The sequence below is a fragment of the Centruroides vittatus genome, unplaced genomic scaffold (assembly GCF_030686945.1).
Source record: "Centruroides vittatus isolate TY-2023 unplaced genomic scaffold, ASM3068694v2 contig_630, whole genome shotgun sequence".
Classification (NCBI taxonomy): Eukaryota; Metazoa; Arthropoda; class Arachnida; order Scorpiones; family Buthidae; genus Centruroides; species Centruroides vittatus.
In genome coordinates this window covers 1,468,242-1,486,877 of record NW_027122387.1, presented here as the reverse complement: position 1 = coordinate 1,486,877, position 18,636 = coordinate 1,468,242, and the positions used below count along the sequence as shown (strand labels likewise).

At 31.5% G+C, this 18,636-nt stretch overlaps 1 protein-coding gene across 1 annotated transcript in view; it reads right to left on the bottom strand.

The window, feature by feature from the left end:
• The window catches only part of LOC136979676 (voltage-dependent calcium channel type A subunit alpha-1-like), a 445,853-nt gene that overhangs the window by 55,621 nt on the left and 371,596 nt on the right, over positions 1–18,636 (bottom strand). Inside the window, exons 37-38 of the mRNA XM_067275717.1 lie at positions 7,519–7,646; positions 2,983–3,079 (exon numbers count right to left, since the gene is read on the bottom strand). Coding sequence (XP_067131818.1) covers positions 2,983–3,079; positions 7,519–7,646 — 225 coding nt within the window. The remainder of the gene's footprint in view (positions 1–2,982; positions 3,080–7,518; positions 7,647–18,636) is intronic.

The window sequence follows — 18,636 nt, the reverse complement described above, 5'->3', positions numbered from 1 at the left end:
CATGATAGGCACTTCCGATGTGCTGTAGATCTGACCATTCATTTATTGGGTGTTAATTTTTTATCATTTGCATATTTGGTTGAAAGGTATTTGAATATGGTATTTCATTGCAATTGAATTATTTTTTAGGGGTGCATCAAAATTTTTATTAAAGAGAGTATAAATTAACAAATTTTTTTGATTCCACTGAGTTTTAAAGTTTAGACAATCAGACTCAATACAATTAATGATTGTTCATGGTTCACGTCAAATTTGAAATCTAGATTTTTAGATTAAATTACTACATTAACACTAGAACTGCCAACAGGACTTTTTGACATTCTATAAAGCTTTAATTATTATAGTAAAACTGTGTGGTTTTATAACTTTTCATTAATTTATATAAGAAAAATAATGTGCAACTTTGATTATCTGATTAAAAGAGATAATATTCCATCCAGTTTGTTTTCCATAACTGCCAATGGAACAAAATTATCCCATAAATATATTACAAACTGATGTGTTTCAACCTGTAACCACTTGTCCCCATCTACAATTAAACATACTGAAGCATGTTGTAACATGCAGTTAGTTTTCTGCAACTGCAACATTCTTGTTTGTTCAGCTCAGAGAAGGGATGATCTTTCAGTTTTTAATTGTTCATTTTCATTTCTGCACATGTGAAGTGAAGATGTTAGGAAGATCTGTATCCTTATCAAGTTGTGGAAACTCTTCAGAAAATGATTCAGGAAATTCCAACACCAATTCTATTTTTGACATTGATTTTGGACAAAATTCTCATTGTCTGTCTTCTTCAGATGAAGAAAGTTCTAGCAGTTTCATCATCTCTGACAATGATGTGCAACCACAGACCATTTATCAGTCTCTTCCTGAGCCAAGCCATAGTGCAAGTAAAAATGTAGCAATATTTTCAAGAAGTTGGTAAATGTTTGGTCTTAGAACAAGACAATAAGGAATATAGAAATCTAATTAAGGATTATCAAGAAGACCATCCAGTTCTTTTACTTTTTAATCTATAATAAATTTAGACAGACCTACTGCCAATGGATGCAGGCAATCTAGTATAGACTCCCAATGGTAATCTATGGGAAATTGTTGGGAAGGATGATATTTATTCAAGTATGTGTGCCCAGTAAAACATATTGAGAGACCAATGTAGTCTGCTAAATGACAAACTATTACAGAAAGTGTATTGAGTTTATGGCAATACTATTGACAATCATATTCTTGCACACACACACACCAAAAAAGTGTACTGAACTGAAGTTCATTGACAGCTCCAAAACAGACTGGGTGGTAACAATAGAACTCCAGAAGCTAACAACATAGAAGTATTCAATAAAGGTTTAATCCCTTTCATGTTGAAAGGGATTAAACCCCTCGATCATAAAGTGAGTCAAATTAACTCCCCCTCCTTTATGATTGAACTTGAAGTGAACGCGAGTTTTTCATAGGAACTCTATATACTTGAGGTGCTACTGTGGCTGGAAGTTAGAATTAGAATCACTCTGATCCAAAAGTGGGGTTTGTCATTTTTCAAAGACTCAATGCCATGAACTTGTTTCTGTGAGATTATGAAGTACTTGAGATTTGATATGAAATCAACAAGGTCTGAATGCCTAAAATCTGATAACTATGTACTGATATCTGAAGTGAAGCAATAAACTAATTTATTGAGAATTCACAAACTTCATATCACCCATATCACCCAAGTATAAATATAACAATTGACAAACTATTATTTTTCACAAAAATGAGGTGTTGATTTATCCAATTAATGACTGCCAAACTGGCCAAAATTCTGAACTGTAGTAGACAAAGATACAAAGTATGTACTAAATATTTCCATAAAGATTTGGGAAATGATGATATGTAGCCAAATGATCAGCAACTCTCTGACTAGGTTATCTTCAAATTGGTGAAACCTTTCCTCAATAAAGGTAGAAATGTTACATGTGACAGCTTCTCTGCTTCACTTTCACTGGTGAAGAAGCTAAAGGGAAAGATAACAAGCCTGGTAGAATGATCAATTGTAAAAAGAAAAAGGTACCCCAACAGATGAACCATTATACAGCACTAATTTTGAAAACAGATATATAACTAGAAAATTTATCAAGGGAAGAAGAGAAAAAATGTCATTGTTTTGTAGCTAGCATCCTGATGTTCAAATTTGAACAGACAATAAGAAAAACATGGACAATAATATACAATAACCAAACTAAATATGGTGCAGACATCATGAACCAGATTGCACACAAATAATCAGTGAAGACATTTATACACTCTATGATATGCTTGATGTAATCTTGTGTGAGAGATAATTTTAATGATATAAAATTATGGTATTGAATAATTATGATATAAAATCCAGAGTTCAGTGATTTAATGAAAAATTATAGATAAACAAGAAAAATGATACAAGTATCTCACAAAAAACAGTTTAACTAAGTTGAATTACCAAGATATTTTTTATTAATTTATAGAAAATTAAATAATTATATCTTTAATTAAACTCATCTCATCTCAAGACTTTCATAAGCTTTAATTTTTGAAATATCCCTTTCCATACTCATCATTTTTTCCTTACGTAGATACAGACATAACAACGACAGGAGTTTTTAAAATAGTTTATAACACATAAATGAATGTAATGAAATGAAATAGTATAAGAGATAAAAGAGAGAGGCTAAATATTATGATTGTCAGACATAAACTTAACTCATCTATATTTGTAATGATAGTCATTTTGTTCAGAAAAATTACAAAATTATAGATAAACTTATGTGTATTCAAATTCGTGTGAATTTCATTCACATGAATGGAAGATTGAATGTATTAAGTTTTTTACGATATATGTTAACAATTGTGCTCTTCATAATTTTATTATCTATTTAAAAACCAAAGTATTAATATTCAAATAATACAAAAACAAAACAATTACTAATAGGAAAGAAATATGAAAAAGTAGTCAAAAAAGATTACCTTATATGCTAGCCTATAAGGGCACTTGTTGCCGAATCCAAGAGGTGGATCCATATTTTTCAGCATATCATACATTTCTGTATAATGGATATATCCTCTGAAAATAAAATTTCATATTTTTTTTTATTTGTAAATACAGTTTCTAAAATTTTAATTTGCTGATTATTTACTAAATAATTTAAGAAATTTCTTATTTTAAGCTTTTAAAATTACTTTTATTATAAGAAAAAATATAAGACTAATAATATGAATATTTGGATGATATATAATTGCTTGCTTACATTAACTTATAAGCAAGCAATTGCAATAAAATCTGCCAACATTTGTATAAATATTAACAGTTGAAAATTGTTTTCAAGGTTTTTAATATTCATCTAGCTTTGAAATTTTAAAAGAATTCAAATGTTTTCAATAAACTACATTTATTAATATTAAATAAAGAAATATCCTGTTGATTTAGTTTATTTTTAAATAAGTTAAAACAACATGTTTTTCAGAAAGGAATAAATCTTGAATATAGATAAAATTAAAATAACTAAATAGATGAAAAAACACACTTTGAAAAATTTTGTTACTGGGTTTAAAGGTTTTTAATGTAAAGAAACTTTTGACAAACATTTTCAACCTTACTCAAGGTCTGCTTCAGGACTTTTAAATTAATAATAATTCTAAATTGGAACGTGCAAAATAACTTTTCAAAATATTTTTTAAAAAATTGGAATATAAACATAATGATATAACAACAAAAATTAAATGATAGTAAATATAAAGTTAACAGGTATATAAAAATTAAATTATGTTGGCACTCCCCAGTTTATTGTAAAACCATTGCCATGCATACGAAACTGTTTTTCTGTCCTTAAAGTTGTTTCGTATGCATGGCAATGCTTTTATGATAAACTGGGGAGTGCTGACATAATTTTTATTAATTGGTATTGTTATTCCTAAAATTTCTGTATGTGTGTTAACTTTATATGGGTGTTAAATTTATATTTACACCATTTTATCTTTGTTGTATATATTATTATGTTTATGTTCCAATTTTTAAAAAATTAGTATTTTGAAAAGTTATTCTGTGCATTCCGATTTGGGATATCATTAATTTAAAGACCCGAGGCAGACCTTGAGTTAGATTGAAAACATTTGTCAAAAATTTTTTACATTAAAAATTTCATTACTGGACTTTAAAGGTTTTTAAAGTGTGTTTGTGATTCTTTCTAGTATCGTGAAGAAGGTAACTTTCATGAAAAGGAAAATAAAAATATTTCAAATGATGTTCATCTATCACTCTATATCAGAAGATATTTAAAAATACAAGTAAAATAATTATTTTTAATCTCTGAAGATCAGAATTAAGAGTTCAAAAAGATTGTAACTTGGATGATATTAAAGAAATGAAGTAAAACATTTCTAAGGATATATAGAAAACATGAAATATATGTGTAAAAAATTCAAAACTAATAAACTATGTCATTTAATAACAGAAGCTCCATAAGATTATAATGAAGTCAAAAGATTCATATCTGCTTACACATTTTCTATGTTTAGATATATAAATACTTATCAGTGTGCTACAATTACAGTATGTTATATATAGCTTATGCAAGTCTATACCATATAGATTTGCCTAAACACAGTATGATGTTCACTTAATGATTTATTTTATCTCTATCATTAAGTGACACACCTGCATATGAAGATATTAAATAGTGGTAAATGTACAATGTATTTAAATGAATTACAAAATTAATTATTTTTCATAATTGAAGTTTAGACAAGTGTTTCTCAAACTTTTTGGTCTGCGACCCCCCTTTTGCACTTAGTCATTCTTCGGGATCCTTTGAAATTTTTATGTGTAGGAAAACATCCCGGAGGGAGGGGGTTAAGTACCTTCTCATGGTCGCTCCAGTGCTGCCAGCTAAAAACGCATACCAACTAAAATAATAATGGAGTAGCCCAAGACATAGCCAAATATTGCAGCACCACAGCACTAGTGGAAATTTAAATTTGCCGACCGAAAAGCTTTCGGTTGATCGGTTTTCAGATAATCTACACTCTACTGTATTTCTAACTCGACTTGCCTACAGACGCAATGCTGCTAGCAAACACTGTTCCAAATGACAATGTTGTTCTATCATAGTTTAGGCTGAGAATGGAACTCGGGGGATTCCTCAATAGCGCACAAATTTATGAATATTACGCTTGTATTAAAATATTTATATTGTTTTTATTTATATGTGCAATTTATTTAAGTAAAAATTATTTTATATATTTTTTATTTCTATTATTTCTAAACACGAATCCATAGTAAGTTTATAAAATATTTGAAAAAAAATTGATCTGGCATCAATTTTTCAGCAACCCCCCCAAATATTTTTCGCGACCCCCACTTTGAGAATCACTGGTTTAGACTATTTACAAAAAATATATAATATTTTTGAGTCTATCTTTTAATCCTTTTACATCACCACAGAAGTAACAGTTAACATGGTTTTTTGAAGACAATACTTCTTAAAAACAAAGGTAAAAAACAGGTAAAAAATCCACAATGTTAAAAGTGATCAAGTGTCAGCCTTTTACTGTAGGATCTGACACTTTTTACATTAAAAAACACAAATTCTTCTCACCATGTATTTATCCTGATATAATACTAATATATCCTGAGTATTCACAAAAAATTGTAACTATATGCAAATGAAGTAGGAAAACTTGTATCTACCACTAGAGGGCCAGAAGCAGTTTAAGAATGGATAAGGAGAACATAGTGAGAAGAATTCGTGTTTTTTAATGTAAAAAGTGTCAGATCCTACAGTAAAAGGCTGACACTTGATCATTTTTAACATTGTGGATCTTTTACCTGATTTTTACCTTTATTTTTAAGAAGTATTGTCTTCAAAAAAACCATGTTAACTGTTACTTCTGTAGTGATGTAAAAGGATTAAAAGATAGACTCAAACATATTATATATATTTTGTAAATAGTCTAAAATTCAATTATGAAGAAAATATATCCTGAGTATTCACAAAAAATTAATTATTTTTGATTGTCATTCAGTGATAAAATAATGAAAACTTAAAAAAATTTAATGCTGTTTTTCTTCAAAAATGGCAAATAAGGAGTAAGATACACTTTTATTAATATTTTGTAACAGGAATGTACTTTCAGCATTTCTTTTAAAAATACAAGAATATAGAAATGACAAAGGTTTTATAAATTGAACAAGAGACAATTTTAATGATATTTTATTTTCTAAAAATTAAATCAGAAAACAGATTATATGCATTCTTGTAACAAAAACACATATAGCATAAAGAATCTAGCAACAAAATTATAATTTTAAGTAGTTTCAAACTAAGAGTTGGTTCTGGAAATAATCTAAAAAATACAATTGGAATGAAGAAAAATTAAGTCTCTCTTATCCCCCATTGCCAACAAATGAGTGTCCTTATATACTTGCCAGACAAATATTCTAGAATGTCCCAATACATCTGGAAGAAAACTTCAAGAACAAACTCAATATCCAAACTATGATCTTTCTTCTAGAACAATCCAGTCACTTAACATAAGTAAACAATTGATAACTGAGCATTAATTTTTTATTATAATAAGAAATGAAATAATTGACTGATATTGAAGTGTTCATTAATAAAACATAATTTTAGATTTGTTGTTTGAGACAAATGTTTTCTTTATTTTAAATTTTATTATTAAAGTCTCTGGGGAGTTTCAACACACATCATTCTCCATAAGTACACCACAGACTCTTAAGTGATGAAGTAACTATTAATTGATAAATAGATTTAAAACCAAATATATAATGATTATAAATCATTTTCTTTCACAGTAACACACAAACAATGTATATATATGAAAATATGGATAATACCATATACACATAATAACATCCTAACCTAATTTATTAGAATAACTAAACAATCTGCTGGATTTTATCAGACTAATTAATAATTCCAAACAAAGTAATTTGGTAAGAGGTGGCATTTAGGCTGCCATCTCATGATAAATTTAATAATTTTAAATAAATAAATTTTAATTTAATTTAGAATATTTAGAAGGAAATGAATTAACCAAAGCAGGACTCAAACCCACAACTTCCACTTACTACGCAGTTGCATTGCCACTATCCAGTTATCACTATCAGAAGTCCTGGTACAATAAAATCCAATGGATCATTTGATCACTCTCATTTTCATTTAATTATAATTTATAAAAATGTTTGTTACCCAATATGTTAATGAAATGTGTTAGCATCATGTACAATTTTTGTTGAAAGAAGTAAAATTAAAATCACAAAATGTATTTAATATATTATACAAATAAGTGTATGGTGTAATATAATCCTCTTTTTCCCTCTTATGATGGCATCAAAAGTGTAGAAGTATGGGCAATTTTATTGAAATAACATAATTTCAGGAGGATAATTTGTTGGTTGAGTGAGATCAAACACTGTTATAAATATTAAAAAAAAAAAAAATAAAAAAATAACAATATTTTAAAATGAATTTACTCCATACTAACGTTGCATTTGGATCATATTCAGCCCAAACTCTTATGAATTCATCCAAATGATGAGCTCCAAGAATAGATGAATCTCTGGTTAAGTAGTCAAAATTATCCATAATTACAGCAACAAATAAATTTAACATCTGTAAAACAAAGATTTTAAAAATTACACAAATTTTTATTTTAAAAATTAAAAACATGTATATTTTTAATGGAATATTTAATTAAATGTAATTTATTTAATATGTAATTCAGTTTGTCTAAAATGACAAACTGAAACAACATTCTCATTCATAAGATATAATGAACTAAAATTAAAATGTTTAGCTATTTAGTAAACTAGAATGTAAAGTGAATAATGAATAAGTGAGTTGAAATACAATGTGAAATTTTCTTTCTATATAAGAATTATTGATCGTAAGTTTACTTACATAAAATGAGGTTTCTAAAATAATTCTTATCAAAAATGAAAACTTCTCTTATCATAAAACATTCAGTTTTATTTCCATGTCGAAAATTTTTATGCTATTTCCATGATATGAATATATTGTTGTTATATCAATCATGATTTCATTTTATCAATAAAAATATATCTAGGTCTTGTTTTGTATTGGAAATAAAACACATAAGGTAAAATGAAATGATGCAAATCAAAATATAGTTTTTCATCACAAATCATTAAAATTTAAAAGGTAGGCAGTTTCAGGAAACAATATTTTAGGAATTGTAAATTTGTCTGAATTTTCAATTATAAAATAAGACAGACCCTACTGGAGAAACCCGTTTTATCTCCTCACCTCAAAAACCTTTAACTACCAAAATTTAATAGCACCAATTCCCCTAATAAACAAACTTCCTTGCAAAATTTCAGAAATTTTCAACAAAAGCACAAGAGTTATTCAGTTTCAAAGAAGGTGAACAAAATCATGCTCCCTAGGGTTTCTCAAATGGGATCCTGGCTGTTTTTTAACCCAGGAAATTCTTCTCATCCCATAAATTTCTTAAAAGTTCACTTTTTTCTTATTTTGTGTTGAGGTTGAGGAAATTTTGCAAATAGAAAGTTTAATTAACTCGTATTTATTAATTTTTTAAATTTTTGCTCATTATGGCATGTCACAAATGGTCAATAATCAATACATAGCTTATTTGTGGCAGGACTCTATAAATTTTTTACTTGTCAGAACCTGTAACAACTGGAATAATTGTACTTCTGCTGCCTTAATTTTTAACCATGCACCGTAACTTCAATAACTGCATAATGCCAGGTTGTGCAAATTGGGCAAGGATACAAATATAAAGTCTGCAAGTTTGAAGTTTTTCTTTTAATACTAGGGAGCAAAAGTAGTACTACAATCTTGAAAACAAACTAGAAATCTTCCAGGCTACAGGTGAAAAAACACATAACATCTGTCTTCTCTTAAATGCATTAAACATGATTCCACTCACATCAATTGAATCAGTAGCAGGACTTTTCATTACTAAAATAAGAATCAGATTGAGTGATCTGAGTATTGACCATTTAAAATCTTAATACAAAATATTATTGTAAATTTTTATATGTTTTATTTAAAAAACAAAAATTACTTTTTAAGTTAGAAGTTTGATCTAAGTTCATTTTCTTTTAAATTTTCAACTCAATTCAAAGCATTTTTTTTTGGTTGTATGCAGTTTCCAGCAAACTTTAATAATTTTTTTCTATTTGTGAAAATTTCTACGTAATTCAATGATAATTTTTAATATATATCTTACACAGCATTATTAATATGATTTTGGAGGTTGTGGAACATATTAAATTACTTGAAATCAAATGATATACAAAATATCTTTAAAAAATGAAAAATAATTATATCTTAAAAATAATTAATTTGATCCCGGGAAACAGTTCACTTTTTTCCCGAAATCCCAGGACAAGCAAAAGACCGGGAAATGAGAAACCCTAATGCTCCCCCATATACACAGAAAAAACCCTTGAATTTTTTGCATTTGAACAATGGCATTTCAAGGTCCTCGAATCCAAAAATGTAAAAAAATGTAAAGAGGGGGTCATTTTTTGATGATTACAATACTTTCCCTCTGTATATACGAGGGCTATTTTTAAAATAAGGTCCGTTTGTGAATGAAACTGAGAATAATGCGCAATCACGGCAGTATGCATGCGCTTCTGCTCCGAGCAAGCTTGGTGCGCGTTTTGACGCCACTTGCAGCCATATCGTCTGTCTGTATGCTGAGCTGTAGAAGTTTAAAATGTTTAAGAAAATTGAGTCTCCCACCGACTGTGAGATACGATCTGTTATTCGATTCTTGAATGCAAGAAACTTGGCAGCAGCGGAAATTCGCCATCAGATTTGTGAAGTTTACGGTGATAATGTAATGAGTGACAGTAAAGTTCGAAAACGGGTAAGAATGTTCAAGGATGAGCGAGTTAATGTGCATGATGAGCCACGCCCTGGCCGACCTTCTCTGATTTCTGAAGATTTGATTCGTGATGTGGATAACAAAATTCGAGAGGACCGACGATTCACGATTTCAACGTTATCAATTGAATTTCCACAGATTTCAAGATCAGTTTTGTATACCATTGTTTCGGAGAAACTGAATTATCGAAAATTGTTTTCTTGATGCGTTCCAAGAATGCTTTCTGACGATCACAAAACAAAAAGATTAAACAGTGCTTTATCGTTTTGACTCGATACGATCATTCACACAGTCCAGACCATGCATCCAGTGATTTTCACTTGTTTCGATACTTAAAGGAGTTCCTTGGTGGTCAACATTTCAACGACAAGGAAGAAGTGAAAACTGCAGTCGTGGATTGGGCTTCTTGACAGGCAGCAGATTTCTTTGAAGTTGGAATTCAAAAAATTGCTGAGCGGTATGATAAATGTTTAAACAAAATGGAAATTATGTAGAAAAGTAGATAAAAGTATGTAGAATATGGAAAAAAATATATTTTAACGATATTTACAGTATTTTTCTTCTTATTAAAAAACGGACCTTATTTAAAAAATAGCCTTCGTATAAAAGCTGGGGAAGCAAAATCTTGACAATTTTGAATTTTGCACTTATAACATTCAATACAAAAATGCCTAACTGAAAAATTTTTTAAAAGATTTGAAGTCATCTCTAGTATCATAGCCAACCTATTTCCATGAGTAGAGGATCATTTTTTATTTATTTTAGAGAGTAAAATTGATAGTAAAAAAAAATGCATTTTCATAATAAAATGTCTGTCGTCATCATGTCTTCATGCCAATATATTTTGCTAAAGTGTGCGAGGTTCCAGAACAGGTTGAAACTAAAATTTAATTTCCACATGTTAAAAGTGAAAATGCTATTATCAAGTTGGAGCAAAAGTCATGTTAGTTATGTGTAGGAGAGGAGAGAATAAAAACTGTAGTTGTCAAAACAAAAACGATGTGAAGATGAATGACGTAACATATCAGGTGGAATGTCGGCGGGGAAGATGGAACTCTGACACAAGTGCTCATAAATAGTCAATTTAGGTTAAAAAGTTGAAAAAGGGGAAAGATTAGACGATTAGAAAAACATCATGTGTGATCATTAAAATCCAAAAATTGACAGAAAATAGAAATAACAGGCTAAATTATGGGTGCACGACTTATAGTTCTATCAACAATCTCTGATCAGAGTCGACAAAAAGGTATCGAATAGATGAAAGGTATCGAATAGATGCCTTGAATCAGACCTTTCTCGTGACCTGATCAGGTCTCGTTTTTCATCTACAGACAAAGGGGAGACCAATCAGGAAGCGAGGAAGGGGATACAGGACCAATCTAAAGGTGAGATTCAAGGGAAATTTTCTATAAAAATCCCAAATCTCAAGGTCAAAAGAGAGTTCTCCTCAAATACTTACAGCAATTGATCTGTGTCACATCCACAGGATTACTCCTACTCCTCCAACACATCCCGACATCATCGAGGAACTCAAAATTTGCCCGACCACTTCTCCTACCCTGTCTCTGTCCCAGGGCCATCACCATCAACGGTTGAGCGGCTCTTTGAATCATTGGTCATTGCACCCAGTCACCCAATCTTCAAATGAACTGTTATTTAGTATTGTGTAAGTTACTTTTATTCACAATAAACTGTTTTATTTTAGATACTTGTCATCTTTGTCTCCTCTGCCACAACTCACATACGAACTGACCCTAGACCAGGGGTGGCCAACAGTTTTTGCCCCCGGGCCGGATTGGAAAAAAAAAATTGTCATGGGCCAAACAAAATATTATAATTAAATGATGTTAAATAACTGAAGTTTCTGATGCATGCACAATGCCATTTTACAATGTAAAGATGTTTTTTTTTTTGTTTGTACGTTTCAACAGGCAGGCATAAACAGAGTGACATGGCGGAATGGCAGATAAGTTTTAGTGAGTGTGGGGTCTTTCATTCTTCAAATAGTATAAATTTATAACAGACGAATACAAAAGTTGTAAATCTCTACAATGGAATTTTTTTAAAAATGAAGTAGTATCGCAAATCCATTTGACCAATTATTGGAAGTTAAGTAGCTAATATTGAAAAATTAATCGTGGGCCGGATAAACCATTATGCGAGCCATATGTTGGCCACCCCTGCCCTAGACCATCACTGGTGCGCAATTAACTGATTGCCCCTGGAAGTTGGCATACTTAAAAAGTGTCTAGCTCTTATCTTTTCAAGTACAGTATTTCTATGACAGAAGTAAACATCCAATAGTTGAATATACTTTGTAGCTTTTGATTGTGTTATGGAAACATCAATATTTTTAGTTGAAATTACTTTTTTAGAGATATTGGTATCATTTCAACAAGATCAGGAATCAAGAAGTAATAAAGTTTCTTCATGTCTATCTGGCACACCAAAGGCAAAAACTTTTTATACTAACTTTCTATATGACTTTTTTCAACTTTCCAGAAGAGTTTTGCTTCAACATAAAGGCTTGGAGTTATGTCTTTCAATTAAGGCTTTAACTAAAGTGACAAATAAGCCTCTTTTTTGTAGAAAGCAAATGTACATTATTTTCTCATAAACCTCCAGAGAAAGAAATTAAATTTGAATGGTATAGGAATGGGTAAGGGAATTAGAAGACTGGTATCTGGCCTATGTATCCTTCTTTCCATATATATCCTAGCATTTTTGAAGTAATCATTTCATATTCAAATTTATTTTGATCTGCATTCCACACAATGGAGCCATCTAAATTATGATTTTTAAACAACTTATTTACATGTTTCCCATGGACCATTGCTCATTTTGTATGGCTTCATCATCTCTAACCTCTGCTTGAATTAGTACTAGGTAATTTTCCTAGTAACAGACAATACTATGAAACCTTTGAATGTTTCTAAAAAGTTTTTGAACAGTGAAAGTCCAGTCCAATTGTGTGTGCGTGTGTGTAGAGAAACTTGTCTGTTCTTTCACAAGTTTGCATGCTGGTAAGTAGCTAATAAACACACCCAATATAATTGAGCCATTAGAGACACTTGATTCTATTGTCCCAACCAATCTACAGTTCTCCCTATTACTGAGAAATGACGGAGACCAGCTGCCTGTTGATACTGGAAGAATATCCCAATGAATATCTTCAGTGGCAATACGAAGCCCTAGTTTGATGAAATGCCAGACATCTGAAGACTTGTCAGTCATCATCATCATTACTGCCCAAGACTGTCAAATATCAATATTCACCCAATTGTCAGCTGCTGGAAAATTAATATGGACACTCTTTGGAGGTAGAAACAGCTCTCCTAATCAAAAACTTGTTGTTGCTGTCACTGGACCTCTTTTGTTGTGATCTCACAGTAAATCCCATTGAAGTTCTAGCACTGATTGAAACAGACCACAGTCTTTTATTCCAATGAACTGAGATGGAAACAAGTAAGTCTTTACTGAAGCTACATTGATCATTTCTAGCAAAGATGGACTATCTCCCCAAATAAAAGCTAACTCTCAACATTTTGTCCTGTTTTTCATTCTACAGCATTGCAACCATAACTTAATCATTTGACTGAGACTTTTTGAAGATCAATGCACTCATTAATTACCAGACCAAACTGTGTACTTGGAAGTCACAAACCTGTTACTTTGTTACTAACCATCTTTGTACTGTGTTTCTGTAGATACCTGTTTCCTAGCTCTTTTTATAACAGCTGTTCCTACCATTCTTGACCCTGTTATGTACCAACCAGCATTATCCGATGAAATTGCCAATTGGTGATAGAGAAGAGCCTTATCCTGACAAATAAATTTACTTCTGCCTGACAATGATTATCTCATGAACTGGGTCACAAACAGTTGCTGAATGCCTTAACTTCTATCATCAGAACTCCTCTTGGGAAGAGGGAACCAAAAACAGGGACTATTATCATCTCAACCTTCAAGGAAAATCTAGAAACAGATATTGCAGAACATTAAGCATGAGACCTATTGTTTCAATTCATCATTGATACAACACTGAATTTGGAACAAAAGACAAACCTTTTAGCTTTACTTTTTAACTACGGGTCTATTTGCTTTGGATACCTATCCTCTAAGGAGCAATCAACATTTGCATAAAACACTGCATCTACACCAAGGATCATCTTCAGTCATATAGAGACTGTACCAAATCTTGCCAACCAAACAGAAGATCAGCAGCAAGAAAATAGATGTTGACTCAGGAACATACAACTGTCCCATTGTTCTTGTCAAAAAATTGATCCAGAGAAATATGATTTTGTTGCAATATACTGAAAACTAATGCCATCACAAAAACTATTTCGATATTTTCAAGAGTCAACAATGCTCTGGACTGCATGAAAAGGCAAGTAGAAGCGGATGCATAAGACTAGATGACTGCCTTTGTAACTCTGAATGGATTATACAAATTCTGTATCTTGAGTTCTGGAATATGCAATTAAAGCTTAAATGATTGATGAAATATGAAAAGGACTCTAGTAGAACATCTGCCTATTATTTAGATGATGTTATCGTGTTCATTTCAATGTTTTCCTCAATGGTTAACACTTAGAAATTGTGTTGACAATTGAGGAAAATTTGCAATTTGCTTGTTGAAAACATTGTTTCCAACAAGCAAATTGCAATTAAACCCAAAATATGGCCTTTGATTCCTGAATTTAAAGATCCCCAGCCACCTACCTCATCAACAAGGTAGAATCTGACTCAGTCTTGACAAACTATGGACAATTTTGGAATATTCCAAGCCAATGAATTTATTACAAGTAGAAAGCTTCTTGAGGCTTTTCTCATACTACCATTGCTTCATAGAAAGCTTTCCCAATATTGCCCAACTGTTAACTCAATTCCTAGCCAAGGTGAAAAACTTCAGATAGAACCCATGAATAACAAAAAGCTTTTGATTGATTGAATATGATGCTGACTTCCAAACCAGTTCTTGGCAAATTCAACTTCAACTCAACAACAAACTGCATACACTTCTGGCTATGGATCAATGCTATTCCAAGCCAATTATTCCATCATTATTTTTTATACAAATCAAATATTGACCAAAGCAGAAATGAATTACTTAGCAATGGCAAAAGAGTTACCATCAAAAAATCTGTACAAACATCTGTTCAAAGTAGCCACTAATCATCATTTGTTGTGCAAGGTTGCTAATTCACAAAATTTATTTGGTTGAACCAAACGATTACTGTAATTAATCAGGCTGTTTCATGCTACAATTAATATCAGAAATTAACTAATTTAATACTAGAGGCAGATGTTAGGTGCCTTCTCTTATTGAAATTAATAATTATAATAATTTAATAAATATTAAAATAATTTAGTACAGTCTGGAAGAAAAGAATTTGTTCGAAGCAGGAGTTGAACCTGAACCTTCGCTTACCATGCAGTGCACTGCTTGGTTATGCCACCCAATTAATTACAGCAATAATTTAGCTTAGTATTAATACATTGGGCTTTGGGATGTTTATATATCCATTTGGATGGCTTGCCTCTTGGACCCTGTGTCTACTTGAGTATAATGTAAGTATTATACACAAGTCTGGTTGAAACTATTTGGACATTGATGCTCTCTCCAAAAGCTTGATCAATGACACCTTTGCAACTAAGGCAATCAACAGCATCACAGTCAGAAGACCCACAGAGAAATTCAGAATATAGTTATCAATTCTAACATTTCACAACAACATTACAGGTCTTAGATGGAATAGTTTACCAGAAAATCTATGGCCTAACTGGAGTGCCTTGGTGCCTTGTCATCCCATAGTTCCTGTGCGAATCCATCTCAGAGGCTTATCACAATGACCGAATGTTTATTATACCATGTTTGGACAATAAATGGAAAATTGTCGCTGCAAAGTATTTTTACACTGTCATTTGAGCCGTAATCAACTGTGCAGTAGTTAATGTTGTTGACTTCTTAGTTGAAATCATCTTAAAGTGTCTGTACTGAAAAAAATTAATCAGTAATCAAGGCTATCCCTTTCTCACCTAGGTAGTGCAAGAACTGCTTGCCATTTTCAACACCACTCACTGATGAACAATGTCCTACCATCCATAAACCTGACTGAAAGATTCAACTGGATGTCGACCACCATGTTGGCTATGTTCATTAATTTTTAATCATCAATAATGGGACCAGGTACTGTCTTAAACAACCTTTACCTACAACAACTTTTGACAAGTTATTACTAGATATGCACTATTTTTCCTCTTTCACAACCAACATGTGGTGATCTTAACATATACTTTACTGCTGACCATTTTTTGGATGACTCATCTTATGACCGTGATCTAAAACAGTCTACAGGAGGCCCACAATCTGGCCTGGGCATGCACACTGATGGTGTAAGATTACAACAAACAATGCTATGGTGTCCTTTTGTGCTAAATCCTTTACCATTTTAGAGAGAATGTGAATTTACGATTTTATTTGTTATCTGGATCTCTCTGAAAAGCTCCTATGCCAGAACTTTCAGTCCGATACACCAACAGTGCTCACTGGTTACCTAAAAGACTGAAGCCTTCTCTCCACCAGTCACTGTTTCTCAACAGAGGTTATCTCTGTGGTACATATCAAGCCCTATATTACCCCTTTGTTTCTGGTAGAAACCACAGAGCAATAAGTAAAATGAATTTCCATTGTCAAGACCAGGCCTGGGCCTCATGCAGCCTGTCAGATTAAATTGTGTGGCCTGTTAAGCAATATTATATATCTATTAAAACTTTTGTTTCCCGTTATGTATATATCAAACAATTAAATAAACGAAAATTTGCATGTGTCATTGTTACAATGCCCAAGTGCAAGTACAAACTCTTGGTATAAGAATAAAATCTTATTCATTTGTATTTGTTTTACTTTTTTAAAAACATGTTTGCCTAAATTGTGGCCCACTGTAATGTTACGCGTGATCAAAGTGGCCCACGAAACAATTTGGGTTGGCCAGGCCTGGTCAAGATCACTGACCAGTAGATAAGGCCATGGCATAACTTCAAATACTGATGGCAAGTGATGCTATGGGACCATTCTTTAAAATTTAATTTTTGTTTGATTTAGTGTCACTAAATTTATTCAAGAAACTTTGTACAATTTACAATTCTGCTTACAAAAAGTTATAGTTTATTTGAAAGGGTGTGTTGTATAGATTATAAATATGTGAAGAAAAAAAAATGCCATCATCAAATATATCAACAGTTACAGAAATTTAAAGTTTTACCAAGAAGATACTTTGCACAATTGCAGACATGTTAAGACATTATAATAAACATCTCAACATGAGCTGATTCAGAAAGATAGCATTCATCTGCCATGACTGAGGTTGCAATATACTAGGCATGATAAAGTGACATCTAGTAGCACTATAGTATTGTATTGTAAAGGGTAAAATATGTGCAACAAGGAGACCAGACAAAAAAAAAACAAGTCAATGTGCGTTTATTATACAAATTTTGAGGGGGCAGATTACAGATACCTGCTTGTTGGAAAGTACAAGATGTAGTTACAACCACTTTCCACTTCTAATACTAATACTCCACTACTAATACTCATAGACCTTACTCAAGATCACTCCTCAGTCGTGACCTGACGTCCACACTCTTTAGCAACCAAATCCTGACTGACTCTATCTCCCATGGGTTCCCTCAGGTGGGACCCATTATTCACCCCTTTCTTCTTGTTGCCAATCAGCACCCACCAAAGGTAAGGACGATGCCACATGACAGGAAAAGCATAAAGTAGAAGTGAGAAGAATTTTAGGAAAAAAAATTGAGCTCTTATACAATCATATACAAAAATAAATATGGCGGACAGCCACAGTATAAAAAACATTGAGATTCAGCAAGGTCATCACAACTAGTCAAATCTCTAACTTCGACAAATTAGCAGTATCATTTGAATTGTCTGTTTTGCCAGTGAAAATTTTATGCCATGAAGTTTACCCTCACTAATTCATTTTCATGCTATCAATTCTGCAAATATGAACATAATCATAAGCCACTATAAAAACAAGAGATGCTCTAGAGAAATTTCTGTACAGCAAACAAAATTGCAGTTGCATTCATAAACAACTTGATTGTGATTACACAATGGCAACAATGTATTCTGTGAAAGGACAATAGGTTACCTCAAAGAATATGATTATGCTGAAAAATCCCTGCCAGCAGAAATTGGTGGTGATGAAAATCAATCCAGAAACTAAAGATGTCTAGTGAAGGAAGCCAATTGTCAGGTTATTAGCCAAGTCCACAAAAGAGAAAGAAGCGAGTTTATATTCTGCTGGAAAAAGCAAAAGAGATAACTGATTTTGAGAATTCTAGGAAGATGAAACATTACATTCAATACAGTTCATAAGCACTCAGTGGCAGATCCAAAGGGGAGCTAATTCTAAAATTTAAAATATTTGAATAATTAATAAAATATATTTGCATGACAATTGTTTTATTGTGGATGGTCATATAAACCGTATTTTCTTAAATAAATTTTTTAAAATTAACATTTATATTGTACAAAAACTGCATAGGATTTTTATACATTTTCTTATAAATTTCAACTTGGTAAAAACGAAAAAAAAATAACAAAAAAATTCCATCTCGTCATTTTTTTTGTTACACTCGAGTTTTTGTTTGTATTTAACGTAAAATTTAGGTTTTGTAATTTCTTCCAACAGC